General features: G+C 38.9%; 1 protein-coding gene across 16 annotated transcripts in view; it reads right to left on the bottom strand.

The window, feature by feature from the left end:
- Positions 1-1,512: 1,512 nt before the first annotated feature.
- LOC124183263 (muscle calcium channel subunit alpha-1) overlaps positions 1,513-19,396 on the bottom strand; it is a 77,002-nt gene continuing 59,118 nt past the window's right edge. For 12 of the 16 annotated variants that reach the window (XM_046571530.1, XM_046571526.1, XM_046571529.1 and 9 more), the window contains 17 exons: positions 18,272-18,418; positions 16,776-16,977; positions 16,301-16,570; positions 16,126-16,212; positions 15,836-16,024; positions 14,678-14,780; positions 14,374-14,525; positions 13,748-13,972; positions 13,414-13,618; positions 13,171-13,304; positions 12,564-12,665; positions 12,053-12,154; positions 11,809-11,924; positions 11,300-11,452; positions 9,128-9,171; positions 5,796-5,923; positions 1,513-5,547 (listed from right to left, as the gene is read on the bottom strand). In XM_046571530.1, the coding sequence (XP_046427486.1) occupies positions 5,161-5,547; positions 5,796-5,923; positions 9,128-9,171; positions 11,300-11,452; positions 11,809-11,924; positions 12,053-12,154; positions 12,564-12,665; positions 13,171-13,304; positions 13,414-13,618; positions 13,748-13,972; positions 14,374-14,525; positions 14,678-14,780; positions 15,836-16,024; positions 16,126-16,212; positions 16,301-16,570; positions 16,776-16,977; positions 18,272-18,418 (2,746 nt within the window). In that variant the 3' untranslated portion in view covers positions 1,513-5,160. Of the gene's footprint in view, positions 5,548-5,795; positions 5,924-9,127; positions 9,172-11,299; positions 11,453-11,575; positions 11,708-11,808; positions 11,925-12,052; positions 12,155-12,563; positions 12,666-13,170; positions 13,305-13,413; positions 13,619-13,747; positions 13,973-14,373; positions 14,526-14,677; positions 14,781-15,835; positions 16,025-16,125; positions 16,213-16,300; positions 16,571-16,775; positions 16,978-18,271; positions 18,419-19,396 lie in introns of those variants that run through there. The other 4 variants (XM_046571532.1, XM_046571538.1, XR_006870951.1 and 1 more) reach the window with 3 other exon arrangements.

Below are 19,396 nucleotides of genomic sequence, written 5' to 3'. Positions count from 1 at the left end.
GGCTCGTGTAGGAAACTAAAATATTGCTGCCTGCAGGTCACTAGGTATAGCTGTGGGAGCTATACGTATTGCTACGTGAGCCCACTGAACTGTATACAACAGTACGAGAATCCGTCGTTCAGTTCCCACAGCTACACCGTATTGTTCGTGCAAGTGGACAGCAATACTGTTCTGATCGAAGACCATACAAGAACCAGAAATCTGGCTGTCACGGGCACTCCTTTTTCTCAGTGTGCCGATCACAGTCATGCACGATCCGATGCTATAGGGAATTCTATCTGGATAGACAGAGTTCCCTGTAAAAATTCATTGGAGTACCAGGGAGTTTTTGCGGAGTCCAGAATCCGATCCGGAATTTGATTATCTTTCGAGGAACGAATCAGAGACGTTCCGGCCATTCTTTGTTACGGATGCCTACGTTTTTACTGTACGAATTTTTGAAAGTATTCCAATTTGATTCAAACGCGGGGAAAGTGGGGACTTAGTCGTACGTTCGGCACAAATAATTCTATACCGGTACGCATATCGCCTTTAGCACATGAAAAACGTAATTTTAGCATGACCTCTCGACGATTTCGTAAACAGTCGAACAAAGGAGTCAAATCATTTATCATACGACAGTATTAATAGATATATAATTGAAATGGTCGATAGAAAGGTATTCAAAATAAAGAATGCGAAACACGATTATACATTTCAAATACATATTTACCCTTTGAAAAGTCGGCATCTTTTCCTTGGACAATCAGCAAGCTCATAAACCTAGTAAAATGCGGGAATGTAGAAAGTTTAAGTTGCGCCTTACTCTTTCTACGCTACCATCGCAACCGTTTACACACTCGCCCATGACTCGCACGGTCTTTTCATTATAGTGCATTCATTTGCAAGAAGAGTATCCGACCTGCGGATCACGAATTCTGTTGAAAGTTCTTAAGTGTTTTTATTTTTTTTTTTTTTTGCCCAGAATATGGAGTGTACGATGCATACCTCCATCTATTTGGACTTCCTTCGCCCGATTCACTATAGAGCAGATTTTCGAAAATTCGTAGCTTATACTTCATTTTGATGTAATAACATATCGGTTTGGACTTGAATCTCTGAGATCCTTTCACCGAAACCTGAACGGAGGACAACGGAAATAAACATTTAAGGCAAAAATATACAATAGATTTCTTTTATTGCGGCATTTTATTCATCAAACTGTTGATATAATCAATTTTAACCGTTGTAAAGAGAGTCCTATTGATTGAAACTACGTATCACAGGCTTCATATTTTAGGCCAAGGACAGTAGAAGTTTGAGCAGAATCCATGATCCAGAGATTTGATATTCTCTTCGTCTGTGTCAGCTATATTGGTTCTGTTGCAAGATAATTAAATTCATCATGCGGATGGATAGGTGATCTAATTTCTGGCTGATTGTGAGAAAATCAACTTCGCTAAGTCTTTTTACCAATATATGTGTGCGTGGGTATTATGCATATGACATAAAATTCAATGAGAAGTAGAATAGTGAGTTTTACATTGTAGTTGCACGCTTGGTGAGCAGTTTATTTTTTCAAATTTCAAAAATGGTTTTGGATCGATATATTTATCCAATAACTATAATCGTAACATTATTAGCTATACGTTGATAATTTAGTCTTCTTTGGTCCTAAAGAAGTTATCCATTTTTTAGGCACTTGTTAATATTCAATCGATTTAGTAATAATTTTTCGGCACACGTATGATCCATGGCGTATGATATATAGGTATGTATATGCATATAGTATGCACAGCATACGATGAACAACAGAACCTGCAATGTAGCAGTATTGTTAAGATTATTACTAATACTATCAATATTTTAATGTTTCAACATAAATATATTTTTCATGAAACGATTGATCAATTCTGATTGCGCTTCTCAGTTAGATACAGTCCAGGTGTAGCAATATTTTTAGGTTTCAACACTGCACGCTGTTGAGGCAGGTATACATTTCCACGGTGTACAAGATGCTCATAGGGACCGAGCGTGAGTACGAGTAGCGCCGCGAGTGGCCAAAGTTGTCCCTATCAACGGGACTTGCGTTAACTTTGACAAACGGTCTGGCGGTTATTTGTCATCATTTTTCCGAAAAAACAAATATTTTTACCGAAAAAATGCCTCCTCCCGGTGTAAGAAAATTGAAGATTAGCTGTTGCACTATCGGTGTTAAAATAGTCTCAGAAATACCGAGTAAATTGGTAAAAGTGTAAACTGTCACTATGCGACAGGACGGTTCAAAACGATTGGTTAATTTCGTGCCATAGCGTAACGACGGAAGTTTATGATTGACTGAGTCATTGGCGTACACAGAGAAAAATGCCCGTCGGTTGGGACAAATAGAATCGATTTGGCGCTGCAGTGAATTTTGCGCACGGTCTCTATAATTTCATAAAAAGTGTCGTACTCTTGGATTTCTTTAATCGGCTCCTATAAGGGTTACGAACAACTTATTGTAGTGATATTCAGCTACTTGTCTACCTAAAGCCGCGTACACATCTGATCGTGAGCACGAAATACAACTGGAAGGCGCTACGATGCCTTCCACGCGAGCCGAGAGAGATAGCGTCATAATCTAGCTGTGCCTCTCTCCGTACAGTTTGGTTCAAAAAGTTATAACGAGTATACGAAATATAAACTGAACACAAGGTGAGGCAAGATTCAAATAACATAATTATTGCATCTGAATATTTAAAAAAAGAAAAATAAATAAATAAATAAACATCAAAATTCACTGTGAACCTGGAGAGTAGATATTTTAACCGTGGTGTGAAGAGTGGTGATGCCCGTGATAGATTAATTTTTTGCACACGCTTTACGATACCGTCACAAGCGCATGCGTAACGCTATAAGCATAGACGAAATACGTCATGGCCGTGTTCGACGGTCTGTTCTTTTTGATGAATTCCTTCAAAATGATAGGAGCGCACGCGCAGAACGTACTTCCTGCTGCGCGAGACCGCCACATGCGCAAATTATTACACTAAGGATATAACGTCATAACCTGAGACAATGTGTCAACAAGTTACGTGTTTTGCGATAACGCGTTGTTTCTGAGACATCTTTTGTTCTAGGTACAAAGAAAAATCGACAGTAAAAACAATACCGACACTGTTTGACACGTGGTTTGGCCAAATTACCCAGGTTTTGAGGTTATATTCTCATTGTAATAATTTACGCAAGTGCCGGTCTCGCGCAGCAGGAAGTACGTTCTGCGCGTGCGCTCCTATCATTTTGAAGGAATTCATCAAAAAGAAGAGACCGTCGAACACGGCCCATGACGCTATCTTTCTCGGCTCGCTGCTCATCGATGCCGTAGAATAGTAGACGCCGTTCAAGTTATGTTATAGTTAAATGGCCGTGGAGGGGATTTTGACTTGTTCATTGTTACGGACGATACGCGAACGCAACCGGACAACTATCGCGTTTGTTGTCTCGGTCGTTTTCATACGTAATTAACAAAATCCATGAACAAAGCATCCATTCGGCCTTGCCTTGCGCCGTTCCCATTTGTGCTCAGATGTGTACGCGGCTTATGGGTGAGGAATAATAAGGGCTACGCGAATCCTTCTTATTAGAAATATTTCTTTTCATTTCTATCGACAAACCAATTCTCTGTACTAACAATAAGTTGTGGTTGGCGTATGATGGTGTGGCAATGAGTGCCAGGTATCGACTGCCGTTATTCGTTCGACTTCCGTTTACACCCAGGATCCAGGGATCCGCGACAATTTTTGACGCAAAATTATCGGAGAATTGATAGTTAGGAATAGAAAAATTTCATTCCGTTCACCGGGAAATATTGTGAGCTGTATAAATTGTATATCACTAATAACAAGCAGCTGTCATAGTAATAATGTCTAATTCAATGAGATAGTGCAATTGCAAAACGTCATTGTGGACATGGTAAGAACCTATTTCTGCACTTTGCTGGCCACCTTTGATTAGAATAAAACTCATGGAGACTACACAAGGAGACCGAACTCAAGTGGGAGAATTGACAGAACTTCTCACAGTAATTGTACACATTAGGTTTATTTTTGTACCACTAGCGTCGCTAGTGTTGCTTTTGCACCGAAGTGTCTTTGGTTGCAGGGATGTCCAAGATCGACCAATCGATGATCTTCCAATGAGATTGGTAGAAAGTCTCCAATTCAATCTGCCGCCTTATACTCCCTCCACTGTCTTCGGTGCATACGGAAAACTAGTGCCATCTTATATTAGCCAGATATTTGTTTGCATGGAATTTGGTATTTTTGTATAGTCTCCATAATATAACTATTCAAGAGGTGACTTCGGTGAAATATTGTTTAAATATGGAAAGAAAAATTCTGTCAGTTCAGATAAAAAACTAAATGACTTAGAAAACTCTAATAAAAAAATTCTCGAGACAATTTTGAGTCCACGGTAGTAGATGTATCGATTAAATACTTTAGCCCTGTATGATTGGAGCTAATCATGCGCAAGGAACGTATCGGAGAAATTTGAAGAAAATCTTCATAATTCTCTATTCCTTGACTTATTGAGTTCAAATTTGGTAGTAATTACAATTGCAGGATTCCAGGCAATTAGTAAAAATTTCAGAAATATTCATTCAAAGATTTGAAACTTTTGCATTCTACCGAAATCTCCTCTTTATACCTGTAAACAATGATGAAGAATACTGGCGAGACTAATGTTTCTGCAGTCATTATTGAGCATGGTGAACATATTAGGGTAGTTCTGAGCATACCACTCCACACCCACCACTATACCGGCCGCAAATTTGGTTTGTTTGAATTATATTAAAAAATAAATTTCATTTATATGTTCATCGTATTTTAGTCATTCTAACTTGCACGACCAATACTTCAAACACCCTGCTTCGTCTCACTGATAATCCATATCAAGATGATATCGCTATTGCTTGGAGAAATCGCGATTGATTCACCGTGTCGTAAAAACACATCCATTTTAAACGGTTTCTTTGAAATCCGACAACTATTTCCAGGTCGTGATTATACTTTAACAATGAGATAGAATTTTGGGTACCACGCAACATAACAACACCGATATGGAATTGTTATAGAGAAATTGAAGATATAAGGGCACATCGCGTGGGTCATCGTATGCGTGTATACGTTGCGTGTAACATTGTTAGGACGGTGATTGTTGTTGTTGCTTTTGCTGTTGTGGCGGCTGTTGCTGATGTCGACGATGTGGGTGTTGGTACTCATGTTGCCGTTGACGATACGTCGTGGCTATTTGTTGACTTGTCATATAATCGTTCTGCCGTTGCATCCGGGGACGATTTGCATGTTGATCACGCTGTCTGAGACTCGGTCTGAGATTTCCGTCTGGCACTTGATCCGATTGTTGTAATTGATAGCTGAGGTTCTGACCCCTTTGTTCATTGAGTAATAGGAGGTGAGCCGCGTGATCCATCTCTTCCTTGGTCATATCCAACGCCTCTTGCATTTCCCTAGATGTATACTTCACGAAGTCAGAGTCGCAATATTTACCGAGGCCTTGCTCAACGAGTACCTGCACAAAAATAACTGATATGAGTCTATAAATGATCAGTATCGTGTACTATGCATGAACCCATGTGCACATTATTACGGCATGTGTCCATTAATTAATCCGAATAGCAATACGTTCGTGGACTATTTATGTATTTCTTTCATTTGTTCGGTCGTCAACTTGAGATTGCCCATACGAAATCTGCACCAGCACCGATTTCCAATCACTGTGGTCGGCAGTCCGGTATGATCGATTCTGTTGAAACTCACCCGCCCGACGAGACTTTCCGCGCTGCCGATGACGTCAAAGTTTGGTTTTCGATCCGCTGGACTCCCCGGTAGACTGTGCGACAGACGATCCGGTCCGGCATTTCCATTACTCTCGCCAGACCAAGTAACTATAATTGGAAAGATTAAGAACCACTCTGCCCAGGCATAATCTTAGAACGGGATTACTAACGGCACTGCATATAAAAATGTAACGCTTTCCTGCTGATATCAAGTACTTAGTTACGAGCATTAAATTAACAATCATCGGATGAGGTTTCACGCGTACTGTTAATGTGAAAACAAATGCAAAACCTTAGTATGAAATTACAGATAGATATATAATACCGTACTGGCCTTTAATAGGGGTCAAATTCGATTTTGATCCGGCCACCTTCCAAAACAGTTGAAAATCAGTATTAAAAAACTCAACTAAAATCCCAGCAGTATCCAATGAGAAAACCAGGTGTCTGTAAGCATGAACTTTTCTTCATTGAAGTGAAACGTTTTTTTTTTCTGTGGGTGCTGAAATGATATATGGTCTTTATAAGCGTGGCAAGTGGGCGATTTTCGATGCATGTTAAGTTGCAGCGTGAACTGCGAAGGTTAGTTTTGCAATCGCAAGAGTACTAGTGTGATTACAACACTTGCCTTGGGTCATGCTGCTTTACTCAGGCATCCTTTGCTCACAATGGATATAGCTAAGGTTTTACGTGGATTTTTCCGTATTAATTCGTAACTGTTTTGGAAGGCGGCCAGATCGAAATTTAATTTCACCTCACTAATGGCCAGTCTGATATATACCATAATACGTACATGCGTATTTGAGTGTTGAATACTTGAAATACTTTTGGAAGGCTCATGACTTTTGTATGCCAGGCGAAAGAACAAAGTTATGGTCGGATACGTGTATCACGTTAAATTTATCAGTCAAGAAACTCTTTGGTTCATTCCGATTAATCGCGTGATAATCATGATGGAGAGGGGGGGGGGGGGGGGGGGTAGCTTATATTTTTCAGTGTGCTCATTCGGAATGAATCATACACTGTAGAAGTAATTATATTTTTGGTTTCCACAGAGCTTCGATTGAGGGGCGCAGGTAAGAAAGTACAATGGTCACTCACTGAAAGGGTCAAAATATCGAGTTTTCAACAGCCAAAAATCCAATTCGTCAAAAACTGGTACATCAGCAAATGCTGCTTAACACAATTGGCAAATTATTTTTTATTCAATCCGCGATTCCGCCTTATATATTTGTAAATTATGGTGGTATTCCACAGTTTCTCGTACAAGCATATCGTGTGGAGCTCGTTACTGACTGCAGCAGCGACGCGTAACCGCCTGTAGATCTGTACGTGTACAGAGGTCGGTAATAAGCCAATGCCTTTGCTCTACCGAGATTTAGTAAGTTACGTGAGCCAACTATCCTTCTCGCACAATGGTTTGCATCATACGGGTATCAATTCACACACAGATCAGTCATGATAACTGCGGCCCGATCCGCAATAGAGCCAATACCCGGGTTCTTAGATCTTTGATCACTTAATGTGATGAGAAGGGAGATGCATGCATATTCACGTATGACATATTCACGAGCTTGTTTAGTTCACCAACGAATCCTGTACACTAGGCTGATTCAAAAAAAACGGCTAATTTTTTTTTTTTAAATCCTCACATAAAAACTTCCGAGAAGGTGTGAAAGGACGCCTGTAAAAAGCAGAGCCCTTAATATTATTATTAAGAGGTCGCGCATCGGGAATTTCTATTTCCCGTTTAAATAACACAGGAATAAATTTTTTTAAATTTTGCAATTTCGTATTTTTGCAACGGCTCATTGGATTAGCGGACCAAAGCATATTTTTGTAGGAAATTTGACGCTCCACAAAGAAAGTCCTTACAAAGTTTTCGATAGTCACACTCCTTCAAAAGTTATTCGAGGTCAAAGTTGAACTTACAAAAAAATTCAATGTTTTTTTTTTTTTCGATGATACTATGAATCTTTTCTCATTATTTTGTTATAAAGATATATTTAATAAATATATCATACTCTAATTGGGCTTTTTCAATCATTAATTTTCCCATCGAGTCAATATAAAGTTACCTCACAAAAACGCGATATTAAATAATAAACATGTTATCATGGAGAATCCATAACTGATGCACTTGACTATTTAAAAATGTAATTGTTCCGAAATCTATCCTCTATATAACAAAATAATGAGAAAAGATTCATAGTATCATCGAAAAAAAAAAAAAACATTGAATTTTTTTGTAAGTTTAACTTTGACCTCGAATAACTTTTGAAGGAGTGTGAATATCGAAAACTTTGTAAGGACTTTTTTTGTAGAGCGTCAAATTTCCTACAAAAATCTGCTTTGGTCCGCTAATTCAATGAGCCGTTGCAAAAATACGAAATTGCAAAATTTAAAAAAATTTATTCCTGTGTTATTTAAACGGGAGATAGAAATTCCCGATGCGCGACCTCTTAATAATAATATTAAGGGCTCTGCTTTTTACAGGCGTCCTTTCACACCTTCTCGGAAGTTTTTATGTGAGGATTTTGAAAAAAAAAAATTAGCCGTTTTTTTTTGAATCAGCCTACTGTACACATTGTCAAAAATAGATATTGGGTGATAGCAGTAACGTATTTCTTGTTAATTGTAAGTTTGTAATTTTGGTGTACCCAAATAAACAATATTTGTTTCCATAGTTACGATATGAATCGCGCGTATATACTGTGTGTAGGCATAGGGAATACGTCTATTTGTATTTACACTCCGGAGATAAGCTTCCCAATTAGCGGCCACAGAGTGTAACTCGTAATGTTAGTAGATGTCAGATTTTTCCTAGAATGGCGTGAGACTGTGGCATTATTAATCTCAGAATCAGCTACAAATTTAATTACTTTCTTAATAAACACTCTTTCAATACAAGTATAATTTTCTTCTTTCATACTATTATATACTAAACTATGTACAACGTTACGGGTTGGCGGGGTAGGATTTAACATTACGTCACGTAATTTTGGACCCCCTCCGTCTTCTAAAAATTATCGCTGGTTTCCGGTAACATTGTTTCTACAGCCACAGTCCGGTATTATGTTGCGGTAGTTGCAACATACATGTATCTGTTGGTTAGTTTACTGTTGCAGTTCGTAATATTATATAATTTCAATTTCCATGTCGGTATAGTTAGATGCACAATTTGGAAAATATCAACCAAAGCAAGATTTATCATACACTGCAAACATGCCAAAGAATTTTACAAGAAAGGCTTTAGGATGAATTGTAGACGATTACTCTATGATATTTGAAAAAAGCCCCAACTAATCTTACCATATTCATTTTTCGGGTGGAGATAGTTGCCGCAACTTTGCCCGCTGAAACGTATGACAATCAACAAAACATGGAACGGTAATGAAATTTGAAACGTAGTGTTGTATTAGAGGATGACGATGTCTACGATCGTCGCAAGTAAATTATGCAAAATGGCACTTGCAATTGTTCTATACCCGGTGTCAACGAATGTGTACATAGGCATGTATGCCTCTTTGCATACAATATGCGCACGTAGGTATATGCATGGATTCACATGAGTATGTATGTACATTCGATACACCGTGTGGTCTGCAAATGGGTGACATATTCGACTTCTAGAAAGGGAGGAGGAAATAATAAGTCACAACCGTGGCTCCAAATTTCTACGAATCGAGAAACATCAGGAGGGTAAAGGCCTCCATAGCAAAAATTTCTTTTCTCTTATCAACGAATAAACCTTTTTAACGAAAATTTTCTCTAGCTATGTCATTTCCGCGTGCGTTAGAAAATATTCAAAGATTTTTTTCATAAAATGTACACATTTTCGAGAAGCCCAAGAAATGTTCCGTGCAGAATGATCTGAATCAATCAAGATTTAAATTTTTCGTAAACATATGAACGTATACTAAATTATAAGCGCAGCTATCGTTTCTCGTGTGAATCTTTTTCTTGACTTCAAGACTTTTTTGGATGAAAGGTAGTAATAAAATTAACCTATCCGAGGAGATGGAAATTTTGTTTTAATAATTTGTCGTGTCGCAAAAAATAATGGTCTCTGGAAATCCACAGCTGCCACGATAGATACATTTACGTACTTTCGCAATATTTCAATCTTCTTTTATTCAAGTCACTCTGCACTGATCGTGAGAATTTCATGTCACTGATTCTTAGTGCAATTCGTGCACCAAAGCAATGCAGTGCTGACATATCCGCTAATATTACTTCGAGTTTTCTCCATCATATTAAATCATTTTATGAAAAGTCCCGATGGAGTGCTTTAGTATAGCAAATGTGAAAGCAAATAATGCACCATGAGTAGTTGTGTAGCAAATTCACGGTGACTACCATGGTCAGTTCGGTTGCTGATGGTATCAGACGATTACATAACAATATCCCGTATGGGGCCTTTGCACAAAATGATCTGGTATACTGTTAATATAACGTTCCGATAAATATTCCTATAAAAAACGCTCATTTGCAAGAAACAGTAAGTAACAGTAAGTAACATTTTCTTCAAACAGAAATAAATATTTTCGGCCCTCATCGCGGTATTTCCTCTCAATTTGCATATAGTACATGCTCTGTGTATACGAGACCTGAGCAAGTCGACGAAAAAAATCAATACTGTGGGGTGATTTTCTTTGTCCGTTCTCCACAGCAGTTTCAGTTGGTTTCATCAGCGCGCACAGCTTTACTCACAGTGCTTCCAGATCATTGACATTTCGATTTACTACACACTGGAAGAATATTGTGCTCACCTTTGGCGTATACTAGTCAAGTTTAGTTAAAAATGGTCCTCCTTACTGAAAACTATTCAGTAAGGAGCTGTAACATGCAAGACGTCGTTAGACGGTTGAATGCGCAGCTTTACGGGCATTAGGTTACCGCGAACTTTTGACCCGAATCACACGAGATAGTTTTTATAGCAAGTGAATGAAAAGTGGTGGGCTTTGCGTGCTAATTTTGCGTGACGCGAGTGGCCTATTTCTCCCCCCTAAGGACGAAAGTGAGGCAACTGTGGACTGCGCATGCGCGACCCTATCTTTACAACACTGACAATGAGATGAAATTGCCTACTTGCGTCCCGCTAAACTGCTATGCAGAGCTCCACTTTTAATGCGCCTTTGATAAAAACAATATAACGAGGTACTTGTCAAGAAATACTCAAGTTGGACCAAACAAATGGTCCGCGTACAATTTCTCTTATACAGGTGAGCGCGTTTGGCTGCCCTTCGAAAATTCAGCGAGTTGAGGTACCGAGTTTCCTCACATATGAAACTTCCCTACTGGATTTTCGAGAGGGAAACGTCCCATATTTCTACCAATTATAAGATGGTAGCGATTTGTCCCGTGCGAGGTCTATTGCTTCCATTTTCCGCACGTCGGGAATTCCTTCCCCCTTTCTATCCATCTAATTGTTAATTGGGCAACGTAGCATTAATAATTCAGGCGTTTCAGCCGGTGACTTACTCAATTAATTTGTAAGAGTTCTGGTAGTTCATCTGGTGTATATCCGAAGAATTTCCGAATACCGTCAGTGGTCGCAGAGGAATATTTTCTTCGGCATGTATTTGCCTCGGGTCTGCGGCCATCTGGTTCATGGCGTTGTCACCGAAGCTCCTACTGAGTAGAAGTGTAATATTAACATTGTATACTTTATTTACACATGAGTTTCGCAGAGATAAATTGTAGACGTGGATGCGACTAGTTGGATACGTACAATCGAGTAACGTTCAACCCAACCCCCCTAATTTCAGCGGGCCAGAAACGAGGTTGGCACTGGCAGTTTCTAACCATCTGCAGCGGTGTGTCGAGCCGAGCTTGCGTGTATTTCAAAGCCAGTGCTGTCAACCTTATTTCTGCTATGCTCCACTGGAACTAGGGATGTTGGAATCGATTTTACTCGTATCTACAGACCAATAGCTAATAACTATGGTATCAATGTAAATATCTGTATCAGTATACGAGGTAATATTTACCCGACAACGTTTGGCACAACCTGATGTGACCTGGCAGTTACTTGATTTTGGGTATCGTTGATGGCTCTTTTCGTCGATACGTAGGGTAAAAAGTCAATCGAATTGGTCGGTGAAACCTGGAGTTAAGACAATCAACTTCATTAACACCACATACATGTCGAATGATACAATGGGTAAATCCTCAGACTCGTGACAAAGTAATAATTTAGGTTTGAAATCGGGAATACGAATGAACTCGCGTCACCTTTGAAACGGTCGAATCAACTTTCAACGATTTGGCTCGGTGAAAATTGTGGTGCCCTTTTCGCATACTGGACCAGACGCTACCAAACAATGAGTGATTTCTCTGGAAAGTAAATAAACATATATTATATAATTGAAGAATTCGTGACCATGAAATTTTTTAAGAATTGTTGAATTCGTCGAAGTCGGTTAGTTTTTTGACATCAACTTACTAATTAGCACGTTTCGATCGGGCTACCCGCCGATCATCATCAGGAAAATATTGACATCATACAGGCATTAGGTGTTTACATGTACATCACTTCCTCCACAACGGCGAATATGTAAACACCTGTAAATGCCTGTAGGATATCAATATTTTCCTGATGAAGATCGGCGGATAGCCCGATCAAAACGTCGTAATTAATAAACTGATGTCAAAAAACCCGACCAACTTCGACGAATTCAACCATCCCTATATATTATACATACATATACATCTAATCTATACTGATTGTAAACCCAGGGCTTACCCTGTGCGTTGGTTCAGGATTATCGTCCAGCAGCTCTTCCAAGTTGCCAGAAATTGCTCGCTTTAGTTCTGGTCCAGCTTCGTGAAGCGTTCGCAAACCAGCCTTGTAAGAAAATTTTGTTAGACGACACTAGGACTGTAAAGTCGGAATTTTTAGAGACATTCTTCATTGGGTGATTAGGTGAGGCATATGCCGCACGGTCTTGGCATATATAGATATTGTTTGAAATCTGTACTCAATAACCAGTTATCCTTCAAGAAGATTCTGATTGAATTAATTTTATAACAAATGTGCAATCCATACACGCGTTCATTCTGTTTTTATTGCTTACGGAAACCGAGTTAAAAAAAATTCAAATCAGTCAGTACTAATGGGTCGGGAATGGTGAATTTTTATTTCTTCATGATATTCTTTTAAGACGCATTTTTATCACATGTAGATGTGTTGAAATTTGCTACGCTTTCGTAAACGCGTGTACCCGTTCGCAAGTTATCACATCAGAATCAGCAGATCCAAGGAATGAAAAGTTGATCGAATTAGTTATTTCTTGAAACATTTTACTACTCTGTTTTAGGACAGATACATTTTTCTATAGTAAATCACTGACCTGCAAGGTTACCGTGTTGTGACAGTCTTTGTCACCTTCTTTCATTTCCTGTTCCTTTCGTTTTTTGAAGCGTCGGAAGTAGTCTTGAATAAGAAACGTGGCGTAGAACTTACCAACTGTAACTTCGTCGTCCACTGAAGTTTAAGAGGCAAATTCGATATTATTATCATTATTGTTATCGTTATTGGGATTTCTTCAATTGAAGGATGAATTATGGGAATTGAGAGAAAATTTGATACCGACCTCCGGGAGGTGGTACGACTTGGTCCAATAGTTTCGGACTGGTTCGCTTCCATATCTTCTTTATTACAGCCCTCAGCTCCGCGTTTGCATCATCGATATTACCTTCAGTTTTTATTCTGAGTGAAGTTCGCACAACTGCGAATAAGGTTGCGTTGAATAATACAGTACCGTCGCTGTTAAGGGGCATGTTCATCGACACTAATCGCTGCAAAGAAATAGGTATAGAAATCGATGATATATGCAACACCGAGCGAGACATCGATGAAATTCTGGACATCATGTTTCATAATCGACAAATGAAGAAAAGCTACTAATTTTCTTCCTGGCGTCTCACCTTGCAAGCAACTCTATGGGGACAAAGTTTACCAAATCCCAATGGCGGTGATATTTTACGTAACAAAGTAACAACGTCAAGATGCTTGATACGGCCCTTGGCGTCGGGATCGTATTCGGACCACAGTCTAATAAACTCGTCGAGATGATGCGGACCAAGTATAGACCAGTCTCTGGTCAAGTAATCGAAATTATCCATTATAACTGCTACGAACAGGTTGATAATCTGTAATATCCCAGTACCAACGTATATAATATATGATCTAACGAACGCGGAAAATGTTATCCGCACGTGTCACACACGATATTTTTAGCAACACCTGCGCAAAAAGTTTGATCTGAGCAACATCTACGGTGGCAGTGACATCCCATATATATCAACGTTATATTTTTGCACTGCTTGGAAATGGGGCTCTTTACGCACGCTCCAGACAATATAACTTTACAAGCAGGTGTTGCAAATTATAATATTATTCAGATGAATTTGACAACGGACAAAACAAGCATCATGCTTTCTCCTTAACTTTTGCGGTATGCACATATGCCGACAATATTGTGCAACGCAACTAGCAATAAGGCAATGTTTACATAGAAAAAAATTAAGTACGTGGGAACGGCACTACTTACAAGAAAGGAACAGAGTACGTAAAAAGAAATAAAGTACGGGAACGCAATGTTTGACCCGCATCCAGTCGAATTTCTTTCGTCACTTCTATTGTCACACTTTACTTCGTTCCCTCGTGCCGCACAATCCATCATGATATCCTGCCAAGACTCACCTGTAAATGGCCCAAGCATTGACATGAGTAATATTTCGTTTCTTTAGGTCGTAAACAGCTTATTTGACAACAATTTTTATGGTACAATGTTAGCGTTCCCTTAACGTACACACAAGTATACTACTATACATATATTTATGTTGAGCATTTACCTGTAGCCGATCTGAATAGGACCAGAACAGATTGCGGAAACGTTTGGAAGTTGTTGTTGCGATGTATCTCTGTATCGTCGTCGAGGGCAATTTTACCGAATACCTGTACGTTAAGTAATTATTATACGGTTGCAACGTCTATATGATATGCGTCATCATTCAGTCCGTTAAAATACTATTCATAACGCCGCACTCTCGCATTGTTTTTAACTTCTAGCGGCTCCCTTTTCTAACTATTCAGAAAATAAAAAGTAGAGTTCTCATGAGATTTTCCTTTTTCGGGGTGGACAGGTGTATGTGTTATCAATTGTTTTTCGGCAGATACCTCGAGAACGAATGAACAGATTTTGGTCTCAACCGACGTAGCTTTTACGAAAAAAAGTCGGACTTGCTATTTGTGCGCAGAGGCGGTTAACTATAATTACATTTTCATAAAATGGAATGATTTTTTCTCTTTGTACTATTGAGTGCAAAGGTAGTGCTATATATAACTTTGCTTGCAAATTAACAATAAGGTATTTTTATAATATACAACGAGAGGTGGCATGAACGTATACAATCTTTTTTTTTGTGCGAGCCGAGCATCACTAGGATGCTTGGTAAACCAAACAATGATGGTCATTCCTGGGCTCGCTTTACGCGCAGAGTCCCTACTTCAAACGTATATGTATACATCTACTATAGCTGCAGGGCAAAGAGACAGCTCTGTGTTATGGCTTTAGGGGAGTGTTGAAAAGAACAACTCTGGTTATATAGCATGATACAAGTACAGATACATTCAATTATCTTGTTTCAGAGTGTTATGCCAGAATTTGTAGATTTGATCGAAGTAATGCCACAAGCTTTACCTTCAGCTCGAAAATGAGACCAAGAAATGAATGTTACGAATATTATTGGATATTCAATTGAAGGATAGACAAGGTAAATCAAGGCAGCAAATTTCACTAACTAATTTAGAATATATTTGTACATTCATCGAAAAACAAAAACAAAAATAAAAGAAATGCTGTCTGCTACCTTCCGAGTGAAATTTCAATTAAGAAACTATCTTACTATGCAAACAACGACGGAAAACTAGAGGTGATGTGATCATGTTAATCATAAGTTTTTAAATCGGTAGACTCATCATCTGGTTCATGCATGAGCCATTATAATTACCTGCATCCCGATAACAGCATATATGAAGAACAGCATTACGATCAGAAGAGCGACATATGGTAGAGCTTGGAAAGACTTGATGAATGTCCATAACAAAGTTCGGATACCTTCCCCTCTGCTTAAGAGTTTCACCAAGCGCATCACGCGGAATAAGCGAAAAAAATTTATGGAGATGATACTGGATCCGCCCTGAAGCAATTCCAATCGGTAAAGGTTACAATGTTTTTATGTGCAAACATTTTTGAAAGCTTTGACGATTCAAATTTGAGTTTATTTCGAAGTGTACGTACCCCTCTGACCTCGGAGTACACGATATCTATGAAGCTTCCTAGTACAATGATGAAGTCAAAGACATTCCAGGCATCTCCGAAGTAATTCTACGATCAAATTATATACAAGTTATGTTGAATTTCTAAACATTAATTTGATAACGGCTGTATAATAGAATAAAAATCACATGCTTGCCTTGAATTTGAATGCGGCTAGCTTGAACACGAACTCAAGAGCAAAGACTGCTGTGAAAATCATGTTCAGTATGTCCAAGGCGTCCGTGTAAAACTGTGGCTGCTCGTAGAATTTCATCGCCAGAGTGACCGTATTTATCATAATGAGGGTGAATATGGTGTATTCGAACGGTTGTGATGTGACGAACCACCAAACTTTGTATTGTATACGATGTTTGGGAATGTAACGCCGTACCGGTTTCGCTTTTAGTGCAAACTCTATGCAGTTGCGCTGCGATAATGAAGGGATATTGTACGTATACAATGCTGTACAGACATGTATAATTGCATGGTTCACCTATGCCTATGTGAGGTTTGTCAAGTTACTCAATAATTATAACAAAATATTGCCGCATGCCAGTGCAGGGTAGGTATGTACATAAATATCCTGCGCCGCATACACTGATGAAAATATAAATATTTTCTCCAGTGCTCACCTGATTCTTATCCAATTCGCAATTCTTGTATTCTTGCTCACCCTCGTTTTGGAATGTCACTATAACAAAGCCTACGAATATGTTGACCATAAAAAATGCAATGATAATGATATATACGATGTAGTAAACGGCAACTATTGGTCGAAAGTTGTGGATGGGTCCGTTGTCTTCTTTATTCGAATCAATGGATACCTGCAGTAATCTGGAATTAATAATTATACGACAGTGTATAATCTAGGCATCATCGGTTCTAGCTATCGGAGAGCATTATTTTTTTTACTCTTTCAACTAAGGTAATTAAGAAGTACCACTATTGTCAGTGAAGATAAATGGTTGGGTAATGAGGGCTTAATAATCATTTTCCATAATAATTTCTCGATGTGCAAGACTCAATTTCGTGGTGGGCACAATGATTGCGTTGATATTAAACCCATTCATTTATGATTGAAAGTATTTAAACATCATAGTTATTGTTCGTCGGGATATTTCACATGCAATCGTTTTTAATTCTATCAGGGTAATCGTCGTAATTGATGTCATTAACTCATTGAATCGAAATTGTTTTATTGATGCCTTCGTATTCGGAACAAAAAAAAAGGATACTTAATTAAAGTAAATGGACTCTAACAAAATTTATTTTGTTGGTTCAAGAATTCCTTTCCCTTCGTGTGAGTTCTTTCGATGAGAACGATTCCTTGACGAGTCATGATTCCAAAGAGTCTTTCGTTCCTCTTGACAAAGAGAATTGGTTCAGTCAAACCCACTTTTTTACTTACACCGATCTCAAATACCAGTTTCAAGGTCAGTTTTGCCGCAGATATTATAGGGGGGGTGATTTTTGCCGATCTCGAGGTGAAAATCACCCGGTGAAGAGTCCAATATTTTTTGCTAGTGTTTTCGTTCAACTTTCATCTGTTTCACTAACTATTCGTAATTAAAAACGCAATATTTAATGAGGTTTCCCATAAGAACCCATGCATAGAAAATGAATTTTCTCGTCTTATGTTGAGTGAACGTTGTATAGTATAGTGTAGAACAGCCATAGGAAAAATATTAATAAAATTCAGAATGTTCTTCAGCATTTTGCTTTGACACGTGAAACTCATTGAATCCAGGTACGAATCATTCGAATAGGACCATAGGAAATTAGCTATCCCAGTTGGCAGTTAGCGTTGACGTAGGTGTATGGTTGAGCAGAGACTATAGATTCAAGTTGCATATACAGGTTAGCGCGTCCCAGGCGGAGGAGATTTAGATTTTGTATGAAATCAGGGTTTCATTGTAGTTAGTGTAAAGGTAGAGTCAGTCGTTGGATGGTTTGATAGTTGGATGACGTTTATATAGGTGTACATAATGGGATTAAGCCCGTTTTAATTGATAGCCTCTTTTTTTGCGATTAGTGTATGCACTTCACGCAAGTATTGCCTTTGGACATAGAAATATATTAATAATCGAGTTAAGTTACGTAATAATATTCGTATAAGATTAATTCTTACGCGGGCCAGCCCTCGAACGTTGACACCGTGAACAGAGTCAGCATAGCTTTAGCAACGTTATCAAAGTGAAATGTATTCTGGTCCCATTTTCGATTCTCAACCGATGGCTTATTGATATCACCGTCGTCGAACGCGAGATACGTGCCTCTGAAAAAATCGAAATTTAGCCTATATAAACGTTTTGATGCGAAATCAAGTTTTAATCATAACTTAATGGCTATCAATTAAAGTTCCCACATTCGTTTGCCAAATTATAGGTGCCCATACCTATAGTATAGCCGACATAGTGCGTATACCGGGAGTCGCTAGCCAAAGTGCTGACCCCGAGTCACGCAGTTACCGCCAGCGCCAACACATGCACAAATTTTCGTTCGCAGCATTTGTCTGTCACGCTCGGCTCCCGTAAAAGTTATGCTTGCGTTGGAGCTGGCTGTGCCGCGTAGCTGTGCTAAGTGGCTCGAAGCAGCACTTTCACCAGAGACTATCGGTATGCCTACATGTCTGCATATGCAAGTACACACGTGGACACGGATTCTGAGACGGCTAATTTCTTGGACAAGTTAGTTACGTTCGCTCTGGAGTATGAGCCCGCAGTGCCACCACCGGCCGATTTCGAAACAGCCGAAACAGTCATAACAGGCTCAATCTTTGCTAACATAACATAACGAAACAGTACAAAATTCAAATGCTCTGAGTTATGTTGACGAAAATTGAGTCTACTTCGCGACCGGCGGCGGTTGCGCTGCATGGAGGCTGGCTTTCCATTGCCAACATAATCGACTTGTCCAAAAATATGAACCGTCTCAGAGTCGAAGTCCACATGTGTACAACGTAAAGTCATATACCGAGAGGAAACGATGAAACTTGGCAGGCTGAGTGACGGCGCATGCGCATAATAATCCAAGCTATTCTGTATACCATAATTTAAATGTATATGGTATACTGTGTGAAGCCAAATTGCCGAATAAATATTATTATTATTGTTATTGTCTGTCGGGAAAAATCGTGCCGCGGTAACATTTTTGTCTGGTAGAAGCAAAAAAATTGTCGATACGTTATTCGTATGTTTAGATAATGTAGCCACTGTCAGAAGGTATAAAAGTAGGATACCAACCATATTCTTGT

Source organism: Neodiprion fabricii, chromosome 5 (genome assembly GCF_021155785.1).
Source record: "Neodiprion fabricii isolate iyNeoFabr1 chromosome 5, iyNeoFabr1.1, whole genome shotgun sequence".
NCBI classification, from domain to species: Eukaryota; Metazoa; Arthropoda; class Insecta; order Hymenoptera; family Diprionidae; genus Neodiprion; species Neodiprion fabricii.
This window is presented reverse-complemented; position numbering and strand designations above follow the sequence as displayed.